We start from the raw sequence: 21,835 nt of genomic DNA, 5'->3' as shown, positions 1-21,835 counted from the left end.
TCCAGTCAATGTAAAAGATTTTCTGCATCTTGTTAGTTAGGATTTCCACTAGTTTTGCGCACATTTAGAAATCTCCCAAGTGGTTTTCAAGGCTTTCATTTTCAAGTTAAACCACCTCCAAATGTTTTATAGTGTGGAGCAAACTTCCAAAAATCACTGAGTTCCTTTTAATCTAGACTAAAAACCTTTTTAAAGTTGCTTTTGTACCATAATAAATAAAACACTAGCCAACATTTTGAAATGTAAATGACAACACTTGGACATTTTAATGTTTCAGATGTTGATTTTTTGTGTGTGTTTATCATGCCTTGTTGCTGAAATGTGCTATGCAAATCAAATTAGATTTTGATTTGAAAAAGGAGATGCAGAAGAGACCTGGGATAAATACTTTTTCACATAACTGCATCTTTATTGAACTTTTAGTAGCACACATATTTGCAGAAATTTTCAAAGATCTCACCGTAGTTTAAACGTTTATTGGTGAGTAGAAAAATAATGCTTGTGATTTGAGCAGAAACTATTGTGAGCTCTGTTTGGCTAAGCACAAGTTTATTTATCAGCTCACCTGATCGATAGAAAGACTTTTTTTAAATAAATGAATTGTGTCGTAAATGCGTAACAGGTACATTTAGGCATGTCTTTGAACAGAATGCTCCATTTGCAACTGAACAAACATTTATGCGCTTTGTTCCTCTGTAGACTTGCAGTATTTATCTTGTTAATCATCTGCAGCACAACCTTGTGGGTCTTTGTTTAGCCTGCCAGTCAGTGCTTTATGGACTGTATTCCTATTCCGGTGGGGATGGGAGATGTATAGCATCTGAGTAGCTCTCTACTCGGCAGTAATCAATGAGCGCTTGTGCAGGTAGAATGATGATTCCAGCCCTGAGAGGCCCATGTTTTCTGGCAGACTTCCTGCTGTGGGGTTTCTCATTTATTCTGCTGCTCTTGTCCTTTTATTGAATCCATTTTATGGATGATATATTTCCTGGATGTTCCCTTCAGAGGAAACTGCAGCCTAGAGTTTTGTTTTTTCATAAAAAGATAGATATGAGTTGGATCATGTTGTATTTATGAGAGCAGCAAAGCAGTCATGTGTTGTAACTCTAATGTCTGAACATGAATCCCTTCATTATGTTTGACTCGTGTCTGGACTTTTCAGACCTAAAATTTCTTGCCATTTTATGCGAAAAGTATTCACAAGTTACGTTTCCAATAACCATAAAACTGTGCAAATTGAAAATAGGAAAATACATTTGCTTAAAGCTGCAGTATGTAACTTTTATAGAAAAAGTATAGATGTTTTTTACATATTTGTTGAAGCTGTCACTGTCACGATAGTATGGTATGCTCCTACCTTCTCCCAGTGCTCCCAGTGTTAACTAGAAACAACCAATCAGAGTACGGAGGCGGGTCTTAGCGCTGCCAGTCACTATTGCGTGTGGCGCTGCTCTGTTCCCTTCCCTCTTCCAAACCTCTTTGCTCTCTGGTGCCGCTACAGCTTTTTCCTGTCAGCTGGTCCTATTGTAAATGCTAAGGCGGATTAATGGTTTTTCTGTAACGGTAAGTTGTTTCTCCACCAATTAGCGCATCTAACAGCGAGTAAATGACATTGATTGACAGCATTAAGACCCGCCTCCTGGCTCTGATTGGCTGTTTTTGGTCGGGAGCTGTGTATTTCTTCAGACGACAATAATAGCTCATGAAGGAGGTGGAGGGGACAAATCTTTTCACAGATTATTAATTTCATATTATACTTAATCTTAACAAATATGTAAAAACATATGCTTTATAAAAGCTAATACTGCACCAGTAGAGGAAAAACTTACGTTTTTTGCGAAAACGTTTTTGCACTAGAACAAAATGTTTTTTATTTTATTTTAGCTGGATCAAAATAAATATACAGCTCTTGAAAAATTAAGAGCCCCATTGAAAGCCTCATAGTTATTCCACCAAATATTGATTTCTGAACTCTTTCTGAGTAAAACATTAGTATTGTTGTTTCTAAATGAACATGAGCCTGTTTTCTTTGCTTCATTATTTGAGGTCTACAAGTACTTCATCTTTTTTGTTATTTTGACAAAAAAGATGAAGTCTTTCTGACTTCATCTTTTTTGACATATTTTATGCAAATTATATTTTATTTGCATAAAATAAAATTCCTCATTTTATGCAAATAAATACATTTTTGATTGAAATTTCAGTGACATATTGTCAGTAGTTCATAGGATAAAAGATCAATGTTCATTTTACTAAATCATATACCTATGAAAAGTTAAATCTGTGAAACTGATCATTTTTAGTGATCTCTTCATTTTTTCCAGAGCTGTATTTTGCAAAACTGCAATGGAAACCCTTTTTTGCTTTGCATGAGTCACATGATCAAAAGCCGGATGTTACTACTGGTGAAAACAGCAAAGAAGGAAACAAGAAGTAGGAAGAGGATTATGGTTTGTTTTGGGGGTTTTTTTAGATAATGTGCAGCTGGCTTCACCAGAGCTCACAGCATCGCACAGTTCATAAAAAGTTTTGTAATTCGAATGTGTTGAATCCATAACTCTTTGTAAAATCACCAAAACGCCGCAAATGTAGACGGTCTCAAGTATAGAGAGTTTGTTGCTCCACTGCTTGAATAAGATGGTTGTTGTTGAATGTTAGCAGCTGAAATATGATTATATCTCATGTAACTGTTTACAAACGTGACCTCCATGATTTTTAATGACTTATTGCATTAACAAGCTCATTCACGTGTGACTTTAATTTTCTTTCTTATTTAAAGGAAACACCACTTGTTGGTGCTTTTTCGACATTAGCAGAATATAGACAAAGATTTGAGCACATTTGTAGTGGAAACGTAGCTACTATGTTCTGCTTTTCAGATTTCCCCCCCATCTCTCTTTTTCACGCCTTTTTATTCTCACTCCTTTTGTCAGTCCCGCTTTGATCAGTGAGGTCGAAAAGAAAATGTAGTTCCATTTGTCCTTGCTACATGAATCTATTTGCCTTTGTTATTTTCTCTTTCAGCCATCAGGCCCAGACAACATGCTGGGACCATCCAAAGATGACAGAGCTGTACCAGGCGCTGGGTGAGTGAAGAGACGAGCCGTCCTCACGCTCGTTCGTCCGTGACCTCGGTCGACCTGCAGAATCGCCCCCAAGTTTGGGTTTGGACTGTTAAGGCTTTATCTCCCAGCTCATTAAGCGACCCGCATCTCAATCACCTCGGGGGCTACATTTCTACTGTCATTAACCTATGAGGCCCAATTTGCCAGCGCTGTGATTGCTTCCCGCTTAGCCTCTAATTAATTGTGATTAAACGACATGATGCGCCTCACGGTTAATCTCGTCTGACACGGGGAGTTTGCAGGAATAGATACGCACACCGTCGCAGCTGGACCTGCATGTGTACCAAAAAATGCAAGTGTGGATAATGTTTCTAATACAATAAAGTGCTAATGACTTCTGCAGTGTGGTGATAAACAGATTCGAGATGCCTTATTCCTCGGTTGCAGGGCGGAATGGATTAGTTCTCCCTCTCATCTCTTTAATCTCTTTATATCTCTTTTTCCTTCCACCAGCGGATCTGAACAACATCAAGTTCTCTGCATACAGAACAGCTATGAAGCTTCGACGGGTTCAGAAGGCTCTGAGATGTATGTTTGGTATTTTGCTGGTGTATTCTCTGCCTGTCTGATTGCTTAAGTGATATTTTGTTATCCTGCACCAGCAGTAATTCACTGTGACATGCTCTCTGTGATACACCGATTAGCTGTGGCACATTTGTTTAGTCAGCGATCAAAAGCATCATGGCTCCCTCCACTCTGCCTGGAAACAGTTGAAAATATCCTGAGTGAAGTTGCCAAATGAAGCGCCGGCGATCCAGCCAAATTTGCAGTACCGTAATTCCGCCACACTTTGCACTGTCTGAAAAATTTCAACGATTTCTGAAAGGGGAGTAGTTTTTTCTTTTCAGCCAATATGGGGTTATTACAGTAATTTCACCCCCGCCGCAGCTGGGAGTAAAATTAATCTGATGAAACACTCTACGGTAATCGTAAAAAAAACTTGCTTTATTCTGAAAGTTCCAGTTGTTATGGTTAAATAGGCAAATATATATTTACTCACTGGACATTTAAATCACTTTGTACAATTAAAATAAGCAAAAATATCCAGGTGGAGATTTGAAACTTAGGTCATGAAGGGTTAAAGATATTAAGAAATGTTTCCAAAGGTCATGAAAGGTCAACCAGCCGCCCCACTTTTAAAAAAATCAAAATGACCTTTAAACTTTCATTAATTTCTTCAAAGCCAAAGCAGCACAAACAAAAGTTTTGCTCCACAAACCAATCAACAAACAGTCGAGCTGATTGACACCAATTTTGTCTGATTTGAAGAAGGTAGGGAGCCTGGTTGACCTTTCATGACCTTTGGAAACATTTCTTAATATCTTTAAAATGATAGCGACACAAACAAACATTTTTTCTGCACAAACGTTTGACACCAATTTTGTCTGATTTGAAGAACTTCAGTCAGGTTTGAAAACATCCTGCTGTTGGGTTTAAAATGCAGCTGTAATCCTCATTGTCATCACAGCCTTGCGTTCTGCTTAATTGACTATTAATTGGTCCATTTGAGTTACAAAATGGAAGTTAATTAGTTTTAGCTGCTTGGTTGAAGCTTCATTGATGGTCCCATTGGGGTCGATTCCTCTGTTTGGATCGTTTTTTTCTCCTTTTTCAGGAATCTGACCCCAGTTCAGCCCATTTTCACCTTCCGTTCATTTTATTTCCTTTCTCTTTTCTCTCCCTTTTCTGCTGTAACCTTCCTGTGACCTTGCTGCCTTCCCACATACCAAGTCGCCATAGTAAAAACTCAGCAAGCACGTAAAACCCTTTTCTGTCACTTTCTCTTTCCAGCTGTTATCTCACCGTCCTCGGGTCTAGGAGTCGATATCGTTACTGAATTTAATTGCTAGGCTGCCTTGATAACTAGCAAATCCTCATTCTTCATTGCTCTGAATGGCTGAGCAGAGCCGCGTCGGAACCCATCAAAAATGCATTTTTGGGTGATTCCCTCCCATCCCTCAAAATACTCCCCTTATCTCTCCTCTCTCTGTTCTACCTCATTATCGCACTATCCAATTATACCTGGCATCAACGGACACCCTTTTAGCTGCGCTCCCAGGGATGGGCCATCAAATTAGTTTAGAAGAGAGAAATCAAATTTGTGTCACTGCTCTTGAAGCATATGGTGGGGCTTAAGTAGCCAAAATGGGTGAATAAGCACCGCTGTTGCGGCGTGGAAGAGGAGACCGCTGCTGCGTTCACAAGCGAAGTGAACTGATGTTTATATGCATGTTGATTTGAATGAAACAAACACATTCTAAGCTCTTTTAGTTCCTACTGTAATGCACACGAACACCTCAGATTTGACCTTTAACCTTCAACAGCTGTTTTTCTCCATGTCACTTCAAAATGGTATTCACTTATTTTGAACAAACAAAAAGTAAAAACAGGAAATAAATAATAATAATAAAAAAATTATTATGGCCACTGACATTCAGTTTTACATAAGAACTTCTCTCACCAGATAAGCTCTTAAATTAAAATTGTCATTATCACTGTTATTGTCTGTAGATCTTCTTGTTAGTTTGTAAGCATTTTGTCTATGTAATATAATTTATTTGTCATATTGAACAGGCACATGTCTTCTCTGCCCTACTGATTGTTTGTCTTTTTGTTTTTAAAAACCTGTTTAAAATAAATACATCAAATGAAATTCCCATATTGAATGACACTTAAACCTCACATTCTCATCCTTAAATCTAATATTATCATTTGTTAGTTAAGGTGTAACTAACCCCTAAAATAACTTTTTTTGTTGATAACATGTCTAAATAGGTTATTTAGGGTTTACTTTTATGTTTCTGTTTGAATTTTGACGTTTACTTGTAAATTTTTTATTATTTTGCTTTATTTTTGCCTCAGCCATCAGCACAGACCTGGTGGAACTGCTGAGCTCATTTTCGAGTTGCGTCTCAGTGAAACGCTGGTAAAAAGGTTGTTAAGGGGTTAATAGAGGAGCCATGTTGTGACGACTTCCTGAAGGCGGAGTCTCAGAAAAATCCTGGTGGAAAAATTCAAAACCGTTACATTACAAAGTACTTTTTTTTTTAAAGTCATAGAAGAATTGTTTGTTTGTAAACACAGCGAGTGGCCTGACTGCAGGAAGAGCCGGCCAGCCGTTAAACGCTCACTGGTTGCCATGGTTACCTGCATTTATTTATTATTAAGATTCTATTATTGAATCTTAATATTTAGAAATGTGCAGAAATCTACTTTCTTATTTTGTTTGTGAAAAAGCTGCTGCTTTCACAGATGGTGAGACAGATTGCTGGTTGAGTGTTACTTTAACTCGGCTCGATATCAGTGTGTGTGACAGAAACTTGTGTGTTGTGTTCAGTGGACCTGGTGGCGCTGAGCAGCCTGGTGGACGTGTTTCGGGAGCAGGAGCTGCAGCAGGGGGAGCATGTGATGGATGTAGTGGAGGTGATTCACGGCCTGACGGCCATGTACGAGAGGCTGGAGGAGCAGAGGTCCATTCTGGTCAACATCCCTCTCTGCGTTGACATGTGCCTCAACTGGCTGCTCAATGTTTATGACAGGTGGGTGTAGCTCTTTCTGTCGAGGTAAAGGCGAAGTATTTGTTGAAAACTGTTTGCAGTTTAGGCTGTAGCTTGATGAAGGGTTTATACAGTACAGACCAAAAGTTTGGACACACCTTCTAATTCAATGGGTTTTCTTTATTTTCATGACTATTTATAAGGCAAGAAATCCCACTTATTAACCTGACAGGGCAGGTTGACCTATGTAGTGAAAACCAGTTCAGGTGACGACCTCTTGAAGCTCATCAAGAAAATGCAGAGTGTGTGCAAAGCAGCAATCACAGCAAAAGGTTGCTACTTTGAAGAAACTAGAATATAAGGGGTATTTTCAGTTGTTTTACACTTTTTTGTTTAGTGCATATTTCCACATGTGTTATTCATAGTTTTGATGCCTTCAGTGTGAATCTACAATGTCAATAGTCATGAAAATAAAGGAAACTCATTGAATTAAAAGGTGTGTCCAAACGTTTGGTCTGTATTGTATATCCAGCTGACATGGATCCCTCTCTGCCACCTCTTTACTATTTTACTTTTACAGATATTACCTTTCTTTTTCAATTCATCTTTCACTGACACAAGCTAACCAGCGGTTACCAAAGACAGATAAACTCTCTTATGAAGATGATTAACTAAATGATCAAAACTTTTATGTCTTCAAAAATGTATGTAAAAAGATGGTAAAGCACCTGAGACGAAGACCTCGTCATCATTTCTGCTCGGAGTGATTAGCTTTAGCTAATTCAACCTTTGAGTTCTTCAGTTTTTTGCACCTGTGCAACAACTCTGAACCGCGTATCACAACAGGCTTTGCTTTGACTTAATATTTGTACGCATGCTTAGATTCACTGTGATCCTGAGGATCGCCTTGTTTTTTAATTCGAATAAATTTTTTTTGACAAACAACTCTTCCAACATGGGAAAAATAAGCCCATATCATGAAATCATGATGCTGCCATCACCATGTCTCATTCCAGGTATGGTGTTGATTTCAGTGTTGTATAGTAACGAAGTAAAAATACTTCACTACTTTACTTAAGTATATTTTGGAGTACTTCATACTTTCCTCGAGTATGAAAATTTTTGATGACTTTCACTTTTACTTCACTATATTTCCGAACTTAATTGCATACTTTTACTCCGATACATTTTCAATGTGTGGTTTAGTTACTCGTTACAAAAAAGCGAGAGAGAGAAACAAAGTGTTTTGACCCCACCTACTGATTAGCAAGTAGCAAGCAGGCTACCGAACAAAGTCCGTAGCCTACTTGCCTGGGCTTGTTCATCACCACCAATAGGATACACCTGTTTCGCTTCTCCCATTAAACACAAAGCAAGTCTCGCAATCAGCAGCAGCCACATGGAGGAGGAGACGGAGACCACAACGACTGCAACTACGTCGGACACGGCTCCAGGGGAACCACCAGCTGGTGATGAGAGCCCATGGCCTTATTTAAACACAATATACTCTTTCGTGGGTGTTAAAGATTCGTCGTACCGCATGCAGTTTATGTTATTCCTGCCCGAAGATGTGGAAATTCTATCTTACAAAATCTCCCCGTCCAACTTGAAGAAGCATATCGAGGTAACGTCTTATGAAATGGTTATAATCCTCATGTTTCAGTAACTATAGCTTGGTCACTAGACACTACTGTATTGTGAAACGTTGACCATAAATGAACTTTGTTTGGCATTGTTTCAGTTCCACACGTGGTGTATTTAGCTTAGGCCTAATGTTGACTGTAGCAGGCTACCTGGACTCCTCTGTTCAAGGGGGACAGAAGCCATAGCGATAGCAATTTAGACTAAATTTAACGAATATAGGAAAGGCATGCAAGTTCAAAACCAGGTTTACAGATGCCAACAAGCTGCATTTCCCTCCCAATTCTTTTTTTCTTTTGCATAATGACCAGTTGTGTGCACCACCTACTGACTGTAGCATTGACTGATTCACTGATTTGTGAAGTAGAGTAATCGTAACAGATCTTTTTCTTCATGTTGGCCGCATTTTCTGTACTATTTATTTTTCTCATTTTCAGCACTGACCTTACTTGAAGGGAAAACTTAAGGCTTACCTAAACTTTGTATTTTCTGTCCTGGAGGGTTTACTAAGAAGCTGGTTCAGTTGTAAAGCAGGTTAAGTTAACCTTGTGCTATAGGTAAAGCACCTAATTTTCTTAACTAAATGATGCCTGCAGGTATATCTATTAGCAGGTTTAATTTTGCCTGCACTTGGTTGGGTACATTATTTTAAGTGTATTTGACAAGTTTACCAAAATATAAAAAATGTCTTTCAAACTGCATTTGCTTTGTTTTACTTTTTACTTGTACTTTTCATTACATTACTTGAGTACATCCATTTTTACAGTAATTTCCATACTTAAGTACAAGAAGTTTCAGATACTTTAAGACTTTAACTCAAGTAACATTTCAGTCAGTGACTTGAACTTTTACCAAAGTCATATTTTGGAGAGGTACCTATACTTTTACTTGACTCTGAGATTTCAGTACTTTATACAACACTGGTTGATTTAATGATGCACGCTGCTATTTTTCTGCCAAACCTTTAAGGCAGTGGTCCCCAACCCTGGTCCTCCGGGACCACTGTCCTGCATGTTTTTGATGAGTCCGGACTCCAGCACAGCTGATTCATATTATTGCATGACTTCCTTTGCATTCTTTCAATTGCTGCAGAAGCCAGTTAATCACCTGTTCATTTAACCCAGGTGTACAGCAGCAGGGAAACACCTAAAACATGCAGGGCAGTGGGCCCTGAGGACCAGGGTTGGGGACCACTGCCTTAAGGCACATGGCCTGGAGCCTTTTCAACTTAAAGCTTACGAAATAACCAAATAAATTATTATTTTGCACTTTATCTGTAAAGTTGCTTACAGGAAGCTAAGTGTGCTGAGTGTTTTCAAAATTATAAACATTTTCTATGCTATTAGCACATTACCAGATTAGCAGAAGTGAACTCACCACTCTTTTTCAGTTTACCTGTCATGTTCTGTGTTTTTCTGTGTATTTATTTAGAGTTTTCTGTGTCCCTGAGTCTCCGTGTTGTCCTGTCCTCCCTTTGATTACTCCCAGGTGTTTCTCATTCCCTGATTACGCTCCTGTGTATTTAGTGTCACCTGTGTGTCTGTGTCTTTGTCGGGTCCTTGTCTAATGTGCGCTCAGTCCTTCGTGTGTCCATTCGTAATTCAGTTGCTACCGGCGTTGAGCCCTGGCTTCCGCTCAGTCGTGCTGCCTGTGTTTTTTGGACTAGTTTTGGACTGTTTTGACTTTGAAACTACCATCAATCATCTCACCTGGGTCATCTGCATCTTCCTCACCACCTCTCACCACCGCAATTCATGACATTATCAAGTTTTGCTATAACTGATGATAAGTTTAAACTCATGAATAAATGCTGAAGTTAATACAAACATCACTGTGAAAGTGTGAAAATATTTTTGTCTTTCTCACTTCCATATTTGTTTTTATTTAGATTGTACCTATGTATTTATGTCACGCTAAACATGGAAATGTTTCCACGATTGCTTGAATAATTGTTGTCATTTCCCAAAAGCCTGGCATTTTAAGATAAGTGTTCACCCTTTTTATACTCTGTAGTTGTCAGGTTAGAAGAAGATAAATAATGTGCTGGAGAAGTCTGGAGTGTTAAATGCATCCAGCAGTAAGTGGCACTAATTTCTCTCATTAAATGCTCATTAAATTTGATGTTGCACTGAGTCAACAATTTTTCAGAAGATTAAATTTCCTCAAAGGGATTTTATTGCAGAACAAAGACAATTCTCTAAGTTTGCTCCTGAATGTTGTTGATGTCTAAATGTAAATCTAGACCATTAAAAAGTTTTAACTGTTCTAAACCTTTAGTTCTTAAAGCAAGTGAACCAAACGTACAAGACAAAAAAATGATATATTAAACAAACCATATGTATTTTTTTCAGCGTTTTTGATCTTTATCTTCATGAAATGTTTTAAACTATTTCAGAAAGCAGCACAACTCCACCTTAACCTTTGCTAGGTCAGGTTTTTCATCTGGAAAAATGTGTATTAAACCTGAACCCATCATTGATTCTCCATCAAAGCAGAAGAATCAGCTTGTTCAAAGAGTCTTAATTTTGAATTCACCAGCATTTCTTCACAGTATGCCTCAGAAACTTTAGTTTTAATCTTTTCATGTACTCGTATGTTTCTGTTCTATTCATTTGTGATCATTTTATCCTGTTTGTTGTATCGTGTTAAGTGCTTTGAGATGCTTTTTTTTTTAAAAGGTTCTACATAACTAAACTAAATTTGTCGTATTTGAGGTAAATGTCCAACATGAGTCATCACAACCTTTTCCCTCTCAAACATGTTTGACCTTTGGAGGTTTCTGTAGTTCATTGTCAGCCTGAAAAGGTCTTGCACATATTGAATTTCTGGCTTCTTCTTTGAATCAGTCCTTTGTTATTATCCAAGAAAGACTAATCAATGCGCCCAATTAGGATTTGCTCTCTTTTTTGCTATTTTATTATTCTGTTACTTGTACATAAAGCTCTGGAAAAAATGAAGAGACCACTTAAAATGATTGGTTTCTTTGATTTTACTTTTTATAGGTATATGTTTGAGTAAAATGAACATTGTTCTTTTCTTGTATAAACTACTGACAACATGTCTCTGAAATCCCAAGCAAAATGTTTTTATTTATTTGCAGAAAATAAGAAATGGTCAAAATAACTGAAAAGATGCAGCGCTTTTAGACCTCAAATAATGCAAAGAAAACAATTCATATTCATTTAGAAACAACAATACTAATGTTTTAACTCAGGAAGAATTCAGAAATTAATATTTGATGAAATAACCAGGAGGTTTTCAATTTGGTTCAGTGCAGAGGGCTCTTCATTTTTTCTAGAGATGTTTATTTTCAAATTTGACCAAATACGGTCAACGCTGTCTCAGAAATTCAAAATAATTCTGGAAATACCGTCTTGAGTTGGAAACAATCAAGTGTTTTGAGTCTAACACTTCATTTGATAATAATGACCTTAGCAGAAAGAATCCAGTCAGGAGTTTGTTTTTTCCTAGCTAGCATAAAGTTGACTTCACATAATTATGGAAAAATAATTGTTACATCAGCAGCAATTTCTGTCAGCATTGCAAATGTTGCTGTGAAATCTTCAAAACCTTCAATTCTTGGAAATCTTACAAAGAGCTCCACGTTTTTGTGAACTTAAATGTGTTCATAGGCATCAGAAATGCACTTTATTATTGTGTTGCTGCCTTATTTGATGTCCTGTAAGAGCTGTTCCTTAGGAGTTGCAGGAAAACAGATTGGAGACGGATGTAAGCAGTCATGTGGCTACTTTCTCAGACGTTTAGGAAGACTGCGAACGGCTAAAGCTGCAGTAACAGCTTCAAGCCAGAGGGTCAGACACAACCAGAGCAAATCCTCTTTGACACCAGAACTCACCCAGCTTTGTTCCTGTTTGTTCCATCTCCAGGAAAAGCCCCTCAGCACAGACAGTGAAACATAAGACAGCCGCAGTGAAAGCCATATATCCGGTCTGTAGCTTTTAACCATTCTCCGCTAATGAGAAACAATCAGCGGCTTCGTCGTCTGAATAAATTTCAGTAATTGCTTTTTGTTCCCCAATAAACAGCGGCAAGGAATGTCAACGAGACTTGAGCTTAATTTTTGTGCTTGTGAGGAGAAAATGTGGTTTAGGGCGAGTGTGTGCGTATATGTTTGTGTGTGCGTTACTTCCGGAGGCATGTCAGGGAGAAACGTGTCCCCTGAGGAGCAGCGCTGGGATGCACATTGAAGATGGCATGAGGAGCACAGCAGAAAGCGTGAGAGAAAGATCTTGACAGCCAGTCGTCACCATGTGCTCAGTGTCTCCTCTGGTCCTGAATCTAACAGGGGAGCAACTGTGACTCATCACTTTGTCTTTCCTTCTCATATATATATTTGTGCCTTTTTAATGTGTGCACATTTTTAGAAACCTGTCAAATACAGATCTGTACTCCTTCAGGCTAGCATTCAGCTGCAGAAATGAAATTTGCGCTTTCATCTACTTTGACCTGATGTTCCTGGATGAATCCAATGTTCTTGATCCTTCGTGTGACATTTGAAATGCTAATTTGATTAGCACGGTGTTTGCTAATGCTGCTTAGATCTGCATTAAATTTTTAGAGGCTGTTTGGAAACAGCAATGACGTGGTTCGTTCTCAAATGTAATTTTTCTGCATTTTATGAATCAAAAATGTGTTGCTTGTTTTAAAACGGTCTGTTCTTCATATAGGGAAATCTTTTTCATATGAGGTTTGAACAGTACTTTAAAGGTATTTTATGATGTCACCACAAACTTTAATGTATTTTATGTGAGGAACAAAGACAATAGAGCATAATAGGTTTTCAGTTTTTTCTTTTTTTATAAAATTTTTTAAAAGTGTGTTGTATGTAATGTTGAATCAATACTTTGTAGAATCTCACTTCTCATCTGCAGTGTCTTCAGTCAGAGGCTTCTTCATTTTCGCTGTATTACAGACTGCTACAAGAGATTTTTCCTGCCAACAGTCATCACTATCTTCAATAACTCTCTGAACAATCTGAATTAATATGAGTTACAGCAAGATTCAATTTCTGTTGGGGATCAGTCAAGTATTTTTGAATTTGTTTTGAGACTTGTACTCATGTTTTGCAAAACGCTCAGTTAGATGACAGGTTTTTAATGAACTTCAGTCTTCAAGTGCTGATCTCAATTAAACTTAGATTTGGACTTATTTATTTTATACCATCGTTTTTTTTCTCGTTTTATTAGTTCTTGCAGCAGCACCTACTTAAGCAGCTGCCACACCAGTATGTTGTTACATTCCTGCCAAAAACCTCGAGGAGCTTATTAAGGAATCACATCAGCAGATTTATTAACTAGAGAGCACATAGCTCATGATGGGTATTTCTCTTAATTTGCAGGTCTATGAATGCAGCATGGTGAGCGGTTAAACTCGCCTACCTCCACCTGGATTTGACCTGAAAATTCAGACAATCAGATCAATCAGAAGAATTTCCTCACCTAATTATGCTTGTTAAACTCAGAGAGGTGCACAACTTTCGTGCTGCATTCATGGGCCTGCAAATAAATGGAAATGCCTGCGATCAGACGTATGTTCCCTTCAGTTCTCTGTCAGGGTTTTTGGCAGGAATGTGATGCCATACTCTTGGCAACAACCTATTCTAAGAACAGAATGTGCCACTCATCTTTCTATCAACTCTATGGCTGATTACAATGCCAAATTTTTATTTCAATTTTTTTATTATTATTGAAATTTTTATTTCAATAATAATTTTGAATTATTATTCAAAATAATAAATTTTAAGAAAACATTTATTATTTTCATTTAATCTTTTAAATATGCCAGTGTTGGTTTGCTGCATATAATATCAATAGAAATATTAAAGTCTTTGATGGCAAAATGTAAAAAGTTAATGTCAGAATACCTTTACAAGGTGCTTTATTGAATTATTTTATCTGGCATATGAGATTTGTATTGCTCTTCTGGGCATAAAATGTTTGGACCACACTTTACCATTTCCCTGAAGAGCCTTTACTTACTCTGAATGTCCTCTAATGCAATTTCGCACTACTTCACTGACCTGAATTGTGCTGCTGTGACCCGTGTAATTCTTCCCAGCAGAGCTCTGTATTACACGATCCACAACGCAGTGATTCGAGATTGTCCACCTTTTAAAAACAGTAATCTCAGAAGTTTTTTTTTTCCTTATCCTATCTGCGTTTCTTTCCTGCAGTGCACGAAACGGCAAAATGCGAGTTCTCAGCTTCAAAATGGGACTGGTGAGCTTGTGCATCGCAGATGTCCAGGAGAAGTACAAATGTAAGTCTGATGCTTGTTTGAGTTGGTAAGTGCATCTTATCGACTGAAAAGAGAGATCCAAAATAAAACATCCCTGATTGCCAGGATTACAAGACATCCACTTAGTGTAATGGTGGAGAATGGTTATGCTGCCATAATGAAGAAAGCTTTCTTTCCCTGCTGCACCACAAACCTTAAAAGGATTGCTTGCAGGAGTCACTTTCTTAAGGCTTTTACTTTTTCAAACAAGTCAACCTTAAAATAAGTTTAGCACTCCTTGTCTTTTCTATGGAAATGATTTATGTTTAATGCAGCATTTGTTCTTAAAAGTTCTGACTATTTGAAGTGGGATTCTCCTGAGAGACTCTGAGCAGTCAATATTTTACCAGGTAAGAGTAAATGTTCTTCAACTTAATATTAAACACAAATTTTCCAATAAGGTATTGTGAACAACTATGAAATAGTTTAATAAAAGCTCCAGTTTGTAAAAATATAGGTTTTGTTTCACATATTTGTGCTGATAGTATAATATGAGACAGATAATCTGTGAAAAGGTAAAGCTGCTATTCCTTCTCCCTGCGGTCCTACTGCCATCTGCAGAAGTGCACTTCCTCCTACCAAACAATACTATTGGTAAACCTCTGATTAAATATGAATTAATTGGCTAAACTATAGCATATTATGCTTCATAGCCCAGTTTAGCATATTATGTTTCTGACTGATTCCTGTTAAATTGACCAGCAAAATTATCTCTAGATATCTCTCTAACACGTTTTCATTAATGAAAATCATTTGGTTTGTATTTATGCTTTCTTATAGTGCATGTCTTGTTCAGTGCGATGCGTACTGAAATCTTTTTCCAGTTTTCACATCAGAGAATGTGTTCAGTCCTTTTAAGTTAATGAATCTGTATAGATTCTGATCTGAAAATGTTCTGGAAATGTAATTTTTGTCCACAGGTTTTACAGAATTTAAAATCTCAGCAGTGAGAAAACTGCAGTAACTTGTGCTTTTGTGTCGTACCAATGGTTCCTATTATCTCACCATAGAGTCTGCACAATGAAAGCGGCATATTTAAGATGTAAGAGGCCGATATGCTGAGAAAATGTCTCCATAAAACATGTCCAGAGCTCCACTCAGAAGCTTTGTGGGAATATTTAAAAACATCAAACAGGCCTCAGCTCTGGTTACGAGGACGATATGAAGGAGGCTGTTTAAGATGCAGGCGTTGGAGCCAAACGTTAGCTCATTGTGGGGAGACATAAACCCGCAAAGAGAGGCGATACATGCAATGCTGCGATTGTGCAGCACACTCACGCGCCTGTCAAGATTCATCTCTTCAGCGACAGGCAGACTCCAAGCATAGAGAAAGGCTCGGTCAGAACTTGACAAGATGGCTTTTGTTCAGGTCTTTCATCTCTAAAATAACCAGGAAGACCATTAGTAAAGTTTTATTCCTAGTTTAAAATAGATAAAAGCTACTTGACTTTGGAATAAATGCAGAATTTTAAAGTCAGCAAGTGTCCTCACGCAGAGGAAAGAAAAATACAGACACACGTGTGGCTAATGCTCTTAGCCACACATCGTATAATGATTGCTGCTGCATGTGCCGGTGTGAAATTAGATTAGTTAGTGCATAATTGATGGATAACTGCGTGAACGTCTTGCAGACTTGTTCCGTCAGGTGTCCGGTCCTGGAGGCTTGACAGACCAGCGTCACCTCAGCCTGCTGCTGCATGAAGCCATCCAGATCCCCCGCCAGCTGGGCGAAGTCGCAGCTTTCGGCGGCAGCAACACGGAGCCAAGCGTCCGGAGCTGCTTCCGCATGGTGAGGACATGGCCGCGTTTCACGCCCAGGTCCATTAACAGATGTGCTTCGAGCTCTGGAGGTTGATTAAAGAGATTTTTTTTCTGACATTTTTTAAATTCTATATAACCATGTTGGAGGCTTAGGCTGCATCTTTAAAGGGGTAGTATGAGCTTTACATCATGTTTTCCCTCATCAAAAACACCTTTACTCCTTCATAAATGGTTGGGAAATTCTTTCATCTCCATGGCAACCGTTCAGCCTGGGTGGACCTAGCCCCGCCTTCAAGATGAAGCTCCTCCTTGGAGCTGCAGATTCCAGGATTCCAGGTTTCCAAGCTTCCAACTCCAACTCTCAGCTCCTTCAGACTAGCCAGCAGCAATTAGCAAACACCTAGTGGGACTGCGCATCAGCTGAGCTCATTACATGAGCTACTTTTCTGTTCAACGCTGGTAAAAACGTTAATGGGTTAACAGAGGACCGATGTGATTACTTCTTAAAGGTGTTATAAAAGAGACAGAAGCCCAATTTCAAGGTGTTAAATTACAAGTTAAGTCATATTTGTTATATAAAGCATTTTTATATCTACTGAACCTCACAGATTTACTTGACTGTGCTGTAAAATGCCTTGGAAAATACACAACACGGCCCCTTTAAAGCTCTATAAAAGCTTATCACCAGGTTACAGTTCAGATGTTTGGACGGAATATCTCAATTACTTTTGCAAGAACTGTCTCTGAGCATCAGGACGAATTATCTGGAACGTAGAAGTCTGTAAGATGAATTGTCAAGAGAATGCCTCCAGCACGACAGCCTGCCAAAGCAGGAGATCAAAGTTGAAATGGTTGAACTTAATTTACGTCACCGGGTTTGTTTAAAAAACAATTAACAGATGAACTGTGGTGGAGAGGTCATGGTGAGGGCGCCTCTCTATATCAAAGCTTTCTAAAGTCGAAACTGTTTCAGAGCTGTTTTTAATGTAAAACAAGTAAAATAAAACATGTAATTTCTAAAAAAGGAAATGCAAAAAAATTAAAATTAGACTGGCTGCTTTGGGAATTTACCTTTGCTGGTTTTCCACTCAAGCTAAAAAAATAATTATTATTATGCTTGTGCTTTAAATAATTCATGATGCTTTTATCATTACATTTAATAAGTCACAGAAACAAGATACGTCTTTCCTATCAAGATTAATCCAAGAAGATTTATCAGAAAATGTAAAGTATGAAGAAATACAATTCTGGTTCTTCTAGTAGGAGAAAAACCAGAGGATCCTGGCTTCCAAGTCTTCTCTGTTTCCATTTTGCATATTCTCCACTGTATATGTGTGGATCCTTACTGGTTACTCCGGCTTCCACCCACAAACCAAAAACAGGACTTTTAGCTCAACTGGTTGCTCTAAATTCCCATTAGGTATAAATGTGTACATGTGTGGTTGGATTTAAAGTGACAAGAGGCCCTAAAACAGCTCATTCTGAAATAGTTAGAACTGAGCAGACGTAAATCTTATTATCTAAGAATGATTTTGTGTAAAAACTGTAACAAAACGTTTGCTATATCCCATATAGACTTATCCTAACATGTTCAAGGAATCATCCAAGAAGGTGAGAAATAGATGGATTAAATTTAATCTGCTGCTGATTTAGGTCAACAAATGAAAACTGAAGGCAGCAGAAGATTATTAACCAATCAAAATCTCTCAGTTTCCAATAATATTGTCATGGTGCACAGTATAATCCGGTCAGTAACGGCAATATCAGATGAAGCTCTTTGAACGTATTCTGTTTCTGCTTGTGTTTATATTTACTCTGAGATAAAATTAGAGTGACCCAACTACCGGTTATTCAGGGACACTTGGTAATTCTCGATACTATTCGTCTCCACTTCATGCTGATTATTAAACTGAAATGACAGAAAGACAGAGGAAACGGCAACAACAAAGCAGGTTGCATGAAATAGCTGCTAGAAAACAGTGTGAGCAGAACAAGGTCTCTGCAGAGGTTATTTGGAAAAATCCAGGCAGGAAGTAAGAATAATTTATCTTCCAATAAATATTTCAGTGCTTTCACAGCATTCAAAGGTAAAGACTTGAAATAAATTAAACAAAATAATTTGGGAAATACAAAACCCAACACTATTTTTTATATACAGTGTATGCCTGGTAGAAGAGGTTGTATTAATCAAGCTAAATTTCCCAGCGACAGTGAACATCCCATCTGTTTTGAGACGGAGTAGCGTGATCGGGTGAGCAGCTCCAGTTCCAGGTGTTTTGGTGTGGAAGAAGCTGCCATTCCACCTCCCACAGGGAGTCAAGCTGGGTACCCTGCTAACAGAGAGGAGCTCCTTCATCCCCGGAGACCCCACATCTCTGAGCACCTCTCCGCCTGTGATCAGTGCACACACTCACATACATGTATGTTACCCTGCTTGTGCAGGGACAGCCCCAGGGAAATCAACTTCCTTATGCATCTCTGATGCAGACTTAATGAGAATTTAGCACATCACAGATTTTGAGCACTTGGCGAGTTATTCCTTTATTAGGTTGGCTTTCTTTTTTCTTCTTTTTTTTTCAAACAAGCTTTCTTCAGGAGAGAGTACATGCAAACTCACAGTAACCTCTGTATAATTTATGTCTGTTATATTTTTAGCTTTGTAAATGCTTAAGCATATATGCTACATAAAAGATTTAATGCTGGGCGCTCTCTTCAATATTGGGACGTTTTAGCTGAAACTGCCTTTAAGCAGGAAAGAATTGTTGCTGTTTTTATTGCTTTAAGAACATGGCCTCTTGTTGGTCTATTTTTGGGTTGTTTACAGTCTCTTGTCTCTCTTACCTTTCCCTAACAGGCCCCTGGGAAGCCTGCCATTGAGGTGTCTCATTTCCTGGAATGGATGAGCCTCGAGCCCCAGTCGATGGTTTGGCTGCCCGTCCTGCACCGCGTAGCTGCTGCAGAGTCCACCAAGCATCAGGCCAAATGCTACGTCTGCAAACAATGCCCCATTAAGGGTTTCAGGTAGGCATGGCTGCTGGGGATTCAATTCAACCAAATGGATATTTACATGTAAAGGTATTGTTAGTGGATCAAATGATTAAAACAGATGATTTTAAAAAATGTTTAGAAGTGGGAAATTAGACTTTTGCTTTATCAGGTAACAAAAAATCTGTGATATACAGATATCTGTCCTTGTTGCACATTTTAACAGTGTCAGAAATAAACATAAATTTTGGGCCTTTGGAAAGCAGTATTTTTTTTTAAAAAGGAGAGCTATTATGCTGAATTCATATTTTGCACATTTTGTACTTTCGTTTGGGTTTCAGCTGCTTCTAAAAACTGTCCAAAAGTTTAAAAAAAATAAATCCAGCTGTTTTTTTTTATAAGTTAATGGTTTTTTGGGGTCTGGAAAAAGAGCCATTTCAAAAATCTCACACTGCCCCATTACCTAGCAACCCCTGCCGATCTTAGCCCATCACTTAGCAATCCAAGTGGAGCTCCAGCATGTTTGGTCAGCTGATTTTACCACTGTATGTGCTGTACAATGACTGCTGGGAAAGACAAGTGTTTTATTGTTGACCTATCATTCAGAAACCAGTTGCTACATTCTTGTTGGTTGTGCAGGAGGCTCTGCTTCTGCTTTTCAAAGATGTAAGTTTGGGTAATTGTTTGCAGCCGTTTTCATGTGTGACTATAAACATTGAGTTGTAGTAAACTGCTGGTCAGCAGCAGTTTATTAGGATTTAAATTGACAAAAGGCCCTAAAAGCATCATAGGTCACCTTTAACCGGTTGTTAGAAGGGACTTAAAATTAGAATTCTAAGAATGATAATTTACATATATTAAATAAACTAATAAATTTGATATTTTCTGTTGCTAGGTCATTGTGAAATGTGTGAATTTTTTGTGTTGTTGTTAGATATCTCTTTTGCTGTTTCTGCTGAAGCCATTACATTGATTTGAGAGATTTCATTAAGATTTGTCCTAAACTTAAGTTGAACCTATTAGTCATTTTAACAACACCAACAACCCAGGGTTTTGTATAGGAAATCAAACATCTTTTGTGTGAGTGTGCAGAGAAATATAAGCCTCTACAGCATGGCTGAGATAAGAATACACACACACTCAGCCACTCCATTCAGTTCTCCTGCAAACATCGTTAAAGTCTCTGTTTTATTGATCTCGACAGGTATCGCAGTTTGAAGCAGTTCAATGTGGACATCTGCCAGACATGTTTTCTAACCGGCCGCACAAGCAAGGGCAAGAAGCTGCACTACCCCATCATGGAGTACTACACCCCAGTAAGAGGAGCATTATGTACCGCTTTACCAGAATACAAATTCAAGTCTTTAGGGAGAGATAAAGCTCAACTTTACTCAAGAACAAAATACATACTCCTAACTCCCTATTTCTTCTGCCAAGCATGAATTAAGGATCTTATCAACTGTATCTATTTGTCCAGCTCTATAGAATAAATGGAGAGAGAATCACTTAGTAGAGACATTTATTTTTGGCAAATTTTTGGTTCATTTAAAGGGATGTTTGGACCACAAACATTCAGGAAAACCCATGAATAATCAGTAGAGTGAGTGCAAATGTTATAAGATCAATTAAATTTCAAGATGTAAAATCAAGCAGTATTTTTATTTTCTGCAAAAATGTTTTTATATTGCAGGGTACGGTTCTTGCAGCAGGAAAGCATATAAAAATTACTCTGACAGATATGATGAAAAACTGAAGATTTTAAACAGAGCAATAATGTAGAGACAGTGGATAGAAAGAAACATTAGTATTGGAGGAAAAAAGGGGGATACATTTTACATGAGGTGGTCTCTGGAGATGGCAACTCTAAAGCAGTGCAATTTGTCTTTCAATCATCCATGCCCTGTGCTTCAACCTCCACTTTTCACCCCCTCCTCCACTCGCTTCCCTGGACGGCGGCAGACAACCTCGGGAGAGAAGATGAGGGACTTCGCTAAGACTCTGAAGAACAAGTTCAGGTCAAAGCAGTACTTTACAAAGCACCCGCAGAGAGGTTACCTGCCTGTGCAGTCTGTACTGGAAGCTGAAAGCTCAGAGACGTGAGTCCCACAACACACATCCATCCCTTTGTCTCTTTTCTCAGATGTTCCGCTATGCAGACAGGCAGAACTGTATTCATTTATTTACTTGAGACAAATGTGTTAGTATAACAATAAATCAAAGGGGATCTATTAAACAAAATTCACATTTTGCATGTTTTTATACTTCCTTTTGTGTTTCTACTGCTTCTAAAAATAGCACAAGTGCTAAAAAACACCAAACTGTTTTGGCAATAAGTTAATGGTTATTTTGGTGTCTGCAAAACTCCAGAATGAAAAAGTCATATAAAGGATTTTAACAAATTTGTAATCAAGTTGGCTTCTTTACATCGGAGAAGGAAATACAGCAGGCTGCAAACTTTCCAGCTGAAGTTCAAGATTAAGTTGCTTCCTGGTTCTCTTTAAGCTCTAACTTACAATATTCATGCAAAAC

The 21,835-nt window shown here is 38.2% G+C and overlaps 1 protein-coding gene across 4 annotated transcripts in view; it reads left to right on the top strand.

The window, feature by feature from the left end:
* Positions 1–21,835, top strand: part of drp2 (dystrophin related protein 2) — a 258,718-nt gene that overhangs the window by 209,033 nt on the left and 27,850 nt on the right. For all 4 annotated transcript variants that reach the window (XM_005799512.2, XM_023328539.1, XM_023328537.1 and 1 more), the window contains 8 exons: positions 3,025–3,086; positions 3,579–3,653; positions 6,463–6,664; positions 14,457–14,542; positions 16,192–16,349; positions 19,176–19,342; positions 20,511–20,622; positions 21,266–21,402. In XM_005799512.2, coding sequence (XP_005799569.2) covers positions 3,025–3,086; positions 3,579–3,653; positions 6,463–6,664; positions 14,457–14,542; positions 16,192–16,349; positions 19,176–19,342; positions 20,511–20,622; positions 21,266–21,402 — 999 coding nt within the window. The remainder of the gene's footprint in view (positions 1–3,024; positions 3,087–3,578; positions 3,654–6,462; positions 6,665–14,456; positions 14,543–16,191; positions 16,350–19,175; positions 19,343–20,510; positions 20,623–21,265; positions 21,403–21,835) is intronic.

This window comes from Xiphophorus maculatus, chromosome 23 (genome assembly GCF_002775205.1).
Source record: "Xiphophorus maculatus strain JP 163 A chromosome 23, X_maculatus-5.0-male, whole genome shotgun sequence".
Lineage (NCBI taxonomy): Eukaryota > Metazoa > Chordata > Actinopteri > Cyprinodontiformes > Poeciliidae > Xiphophorus > Xiphophorus maculatus.
This window is presented reverse-complemented; position numbering and strand designations above follow the sequence as displayed.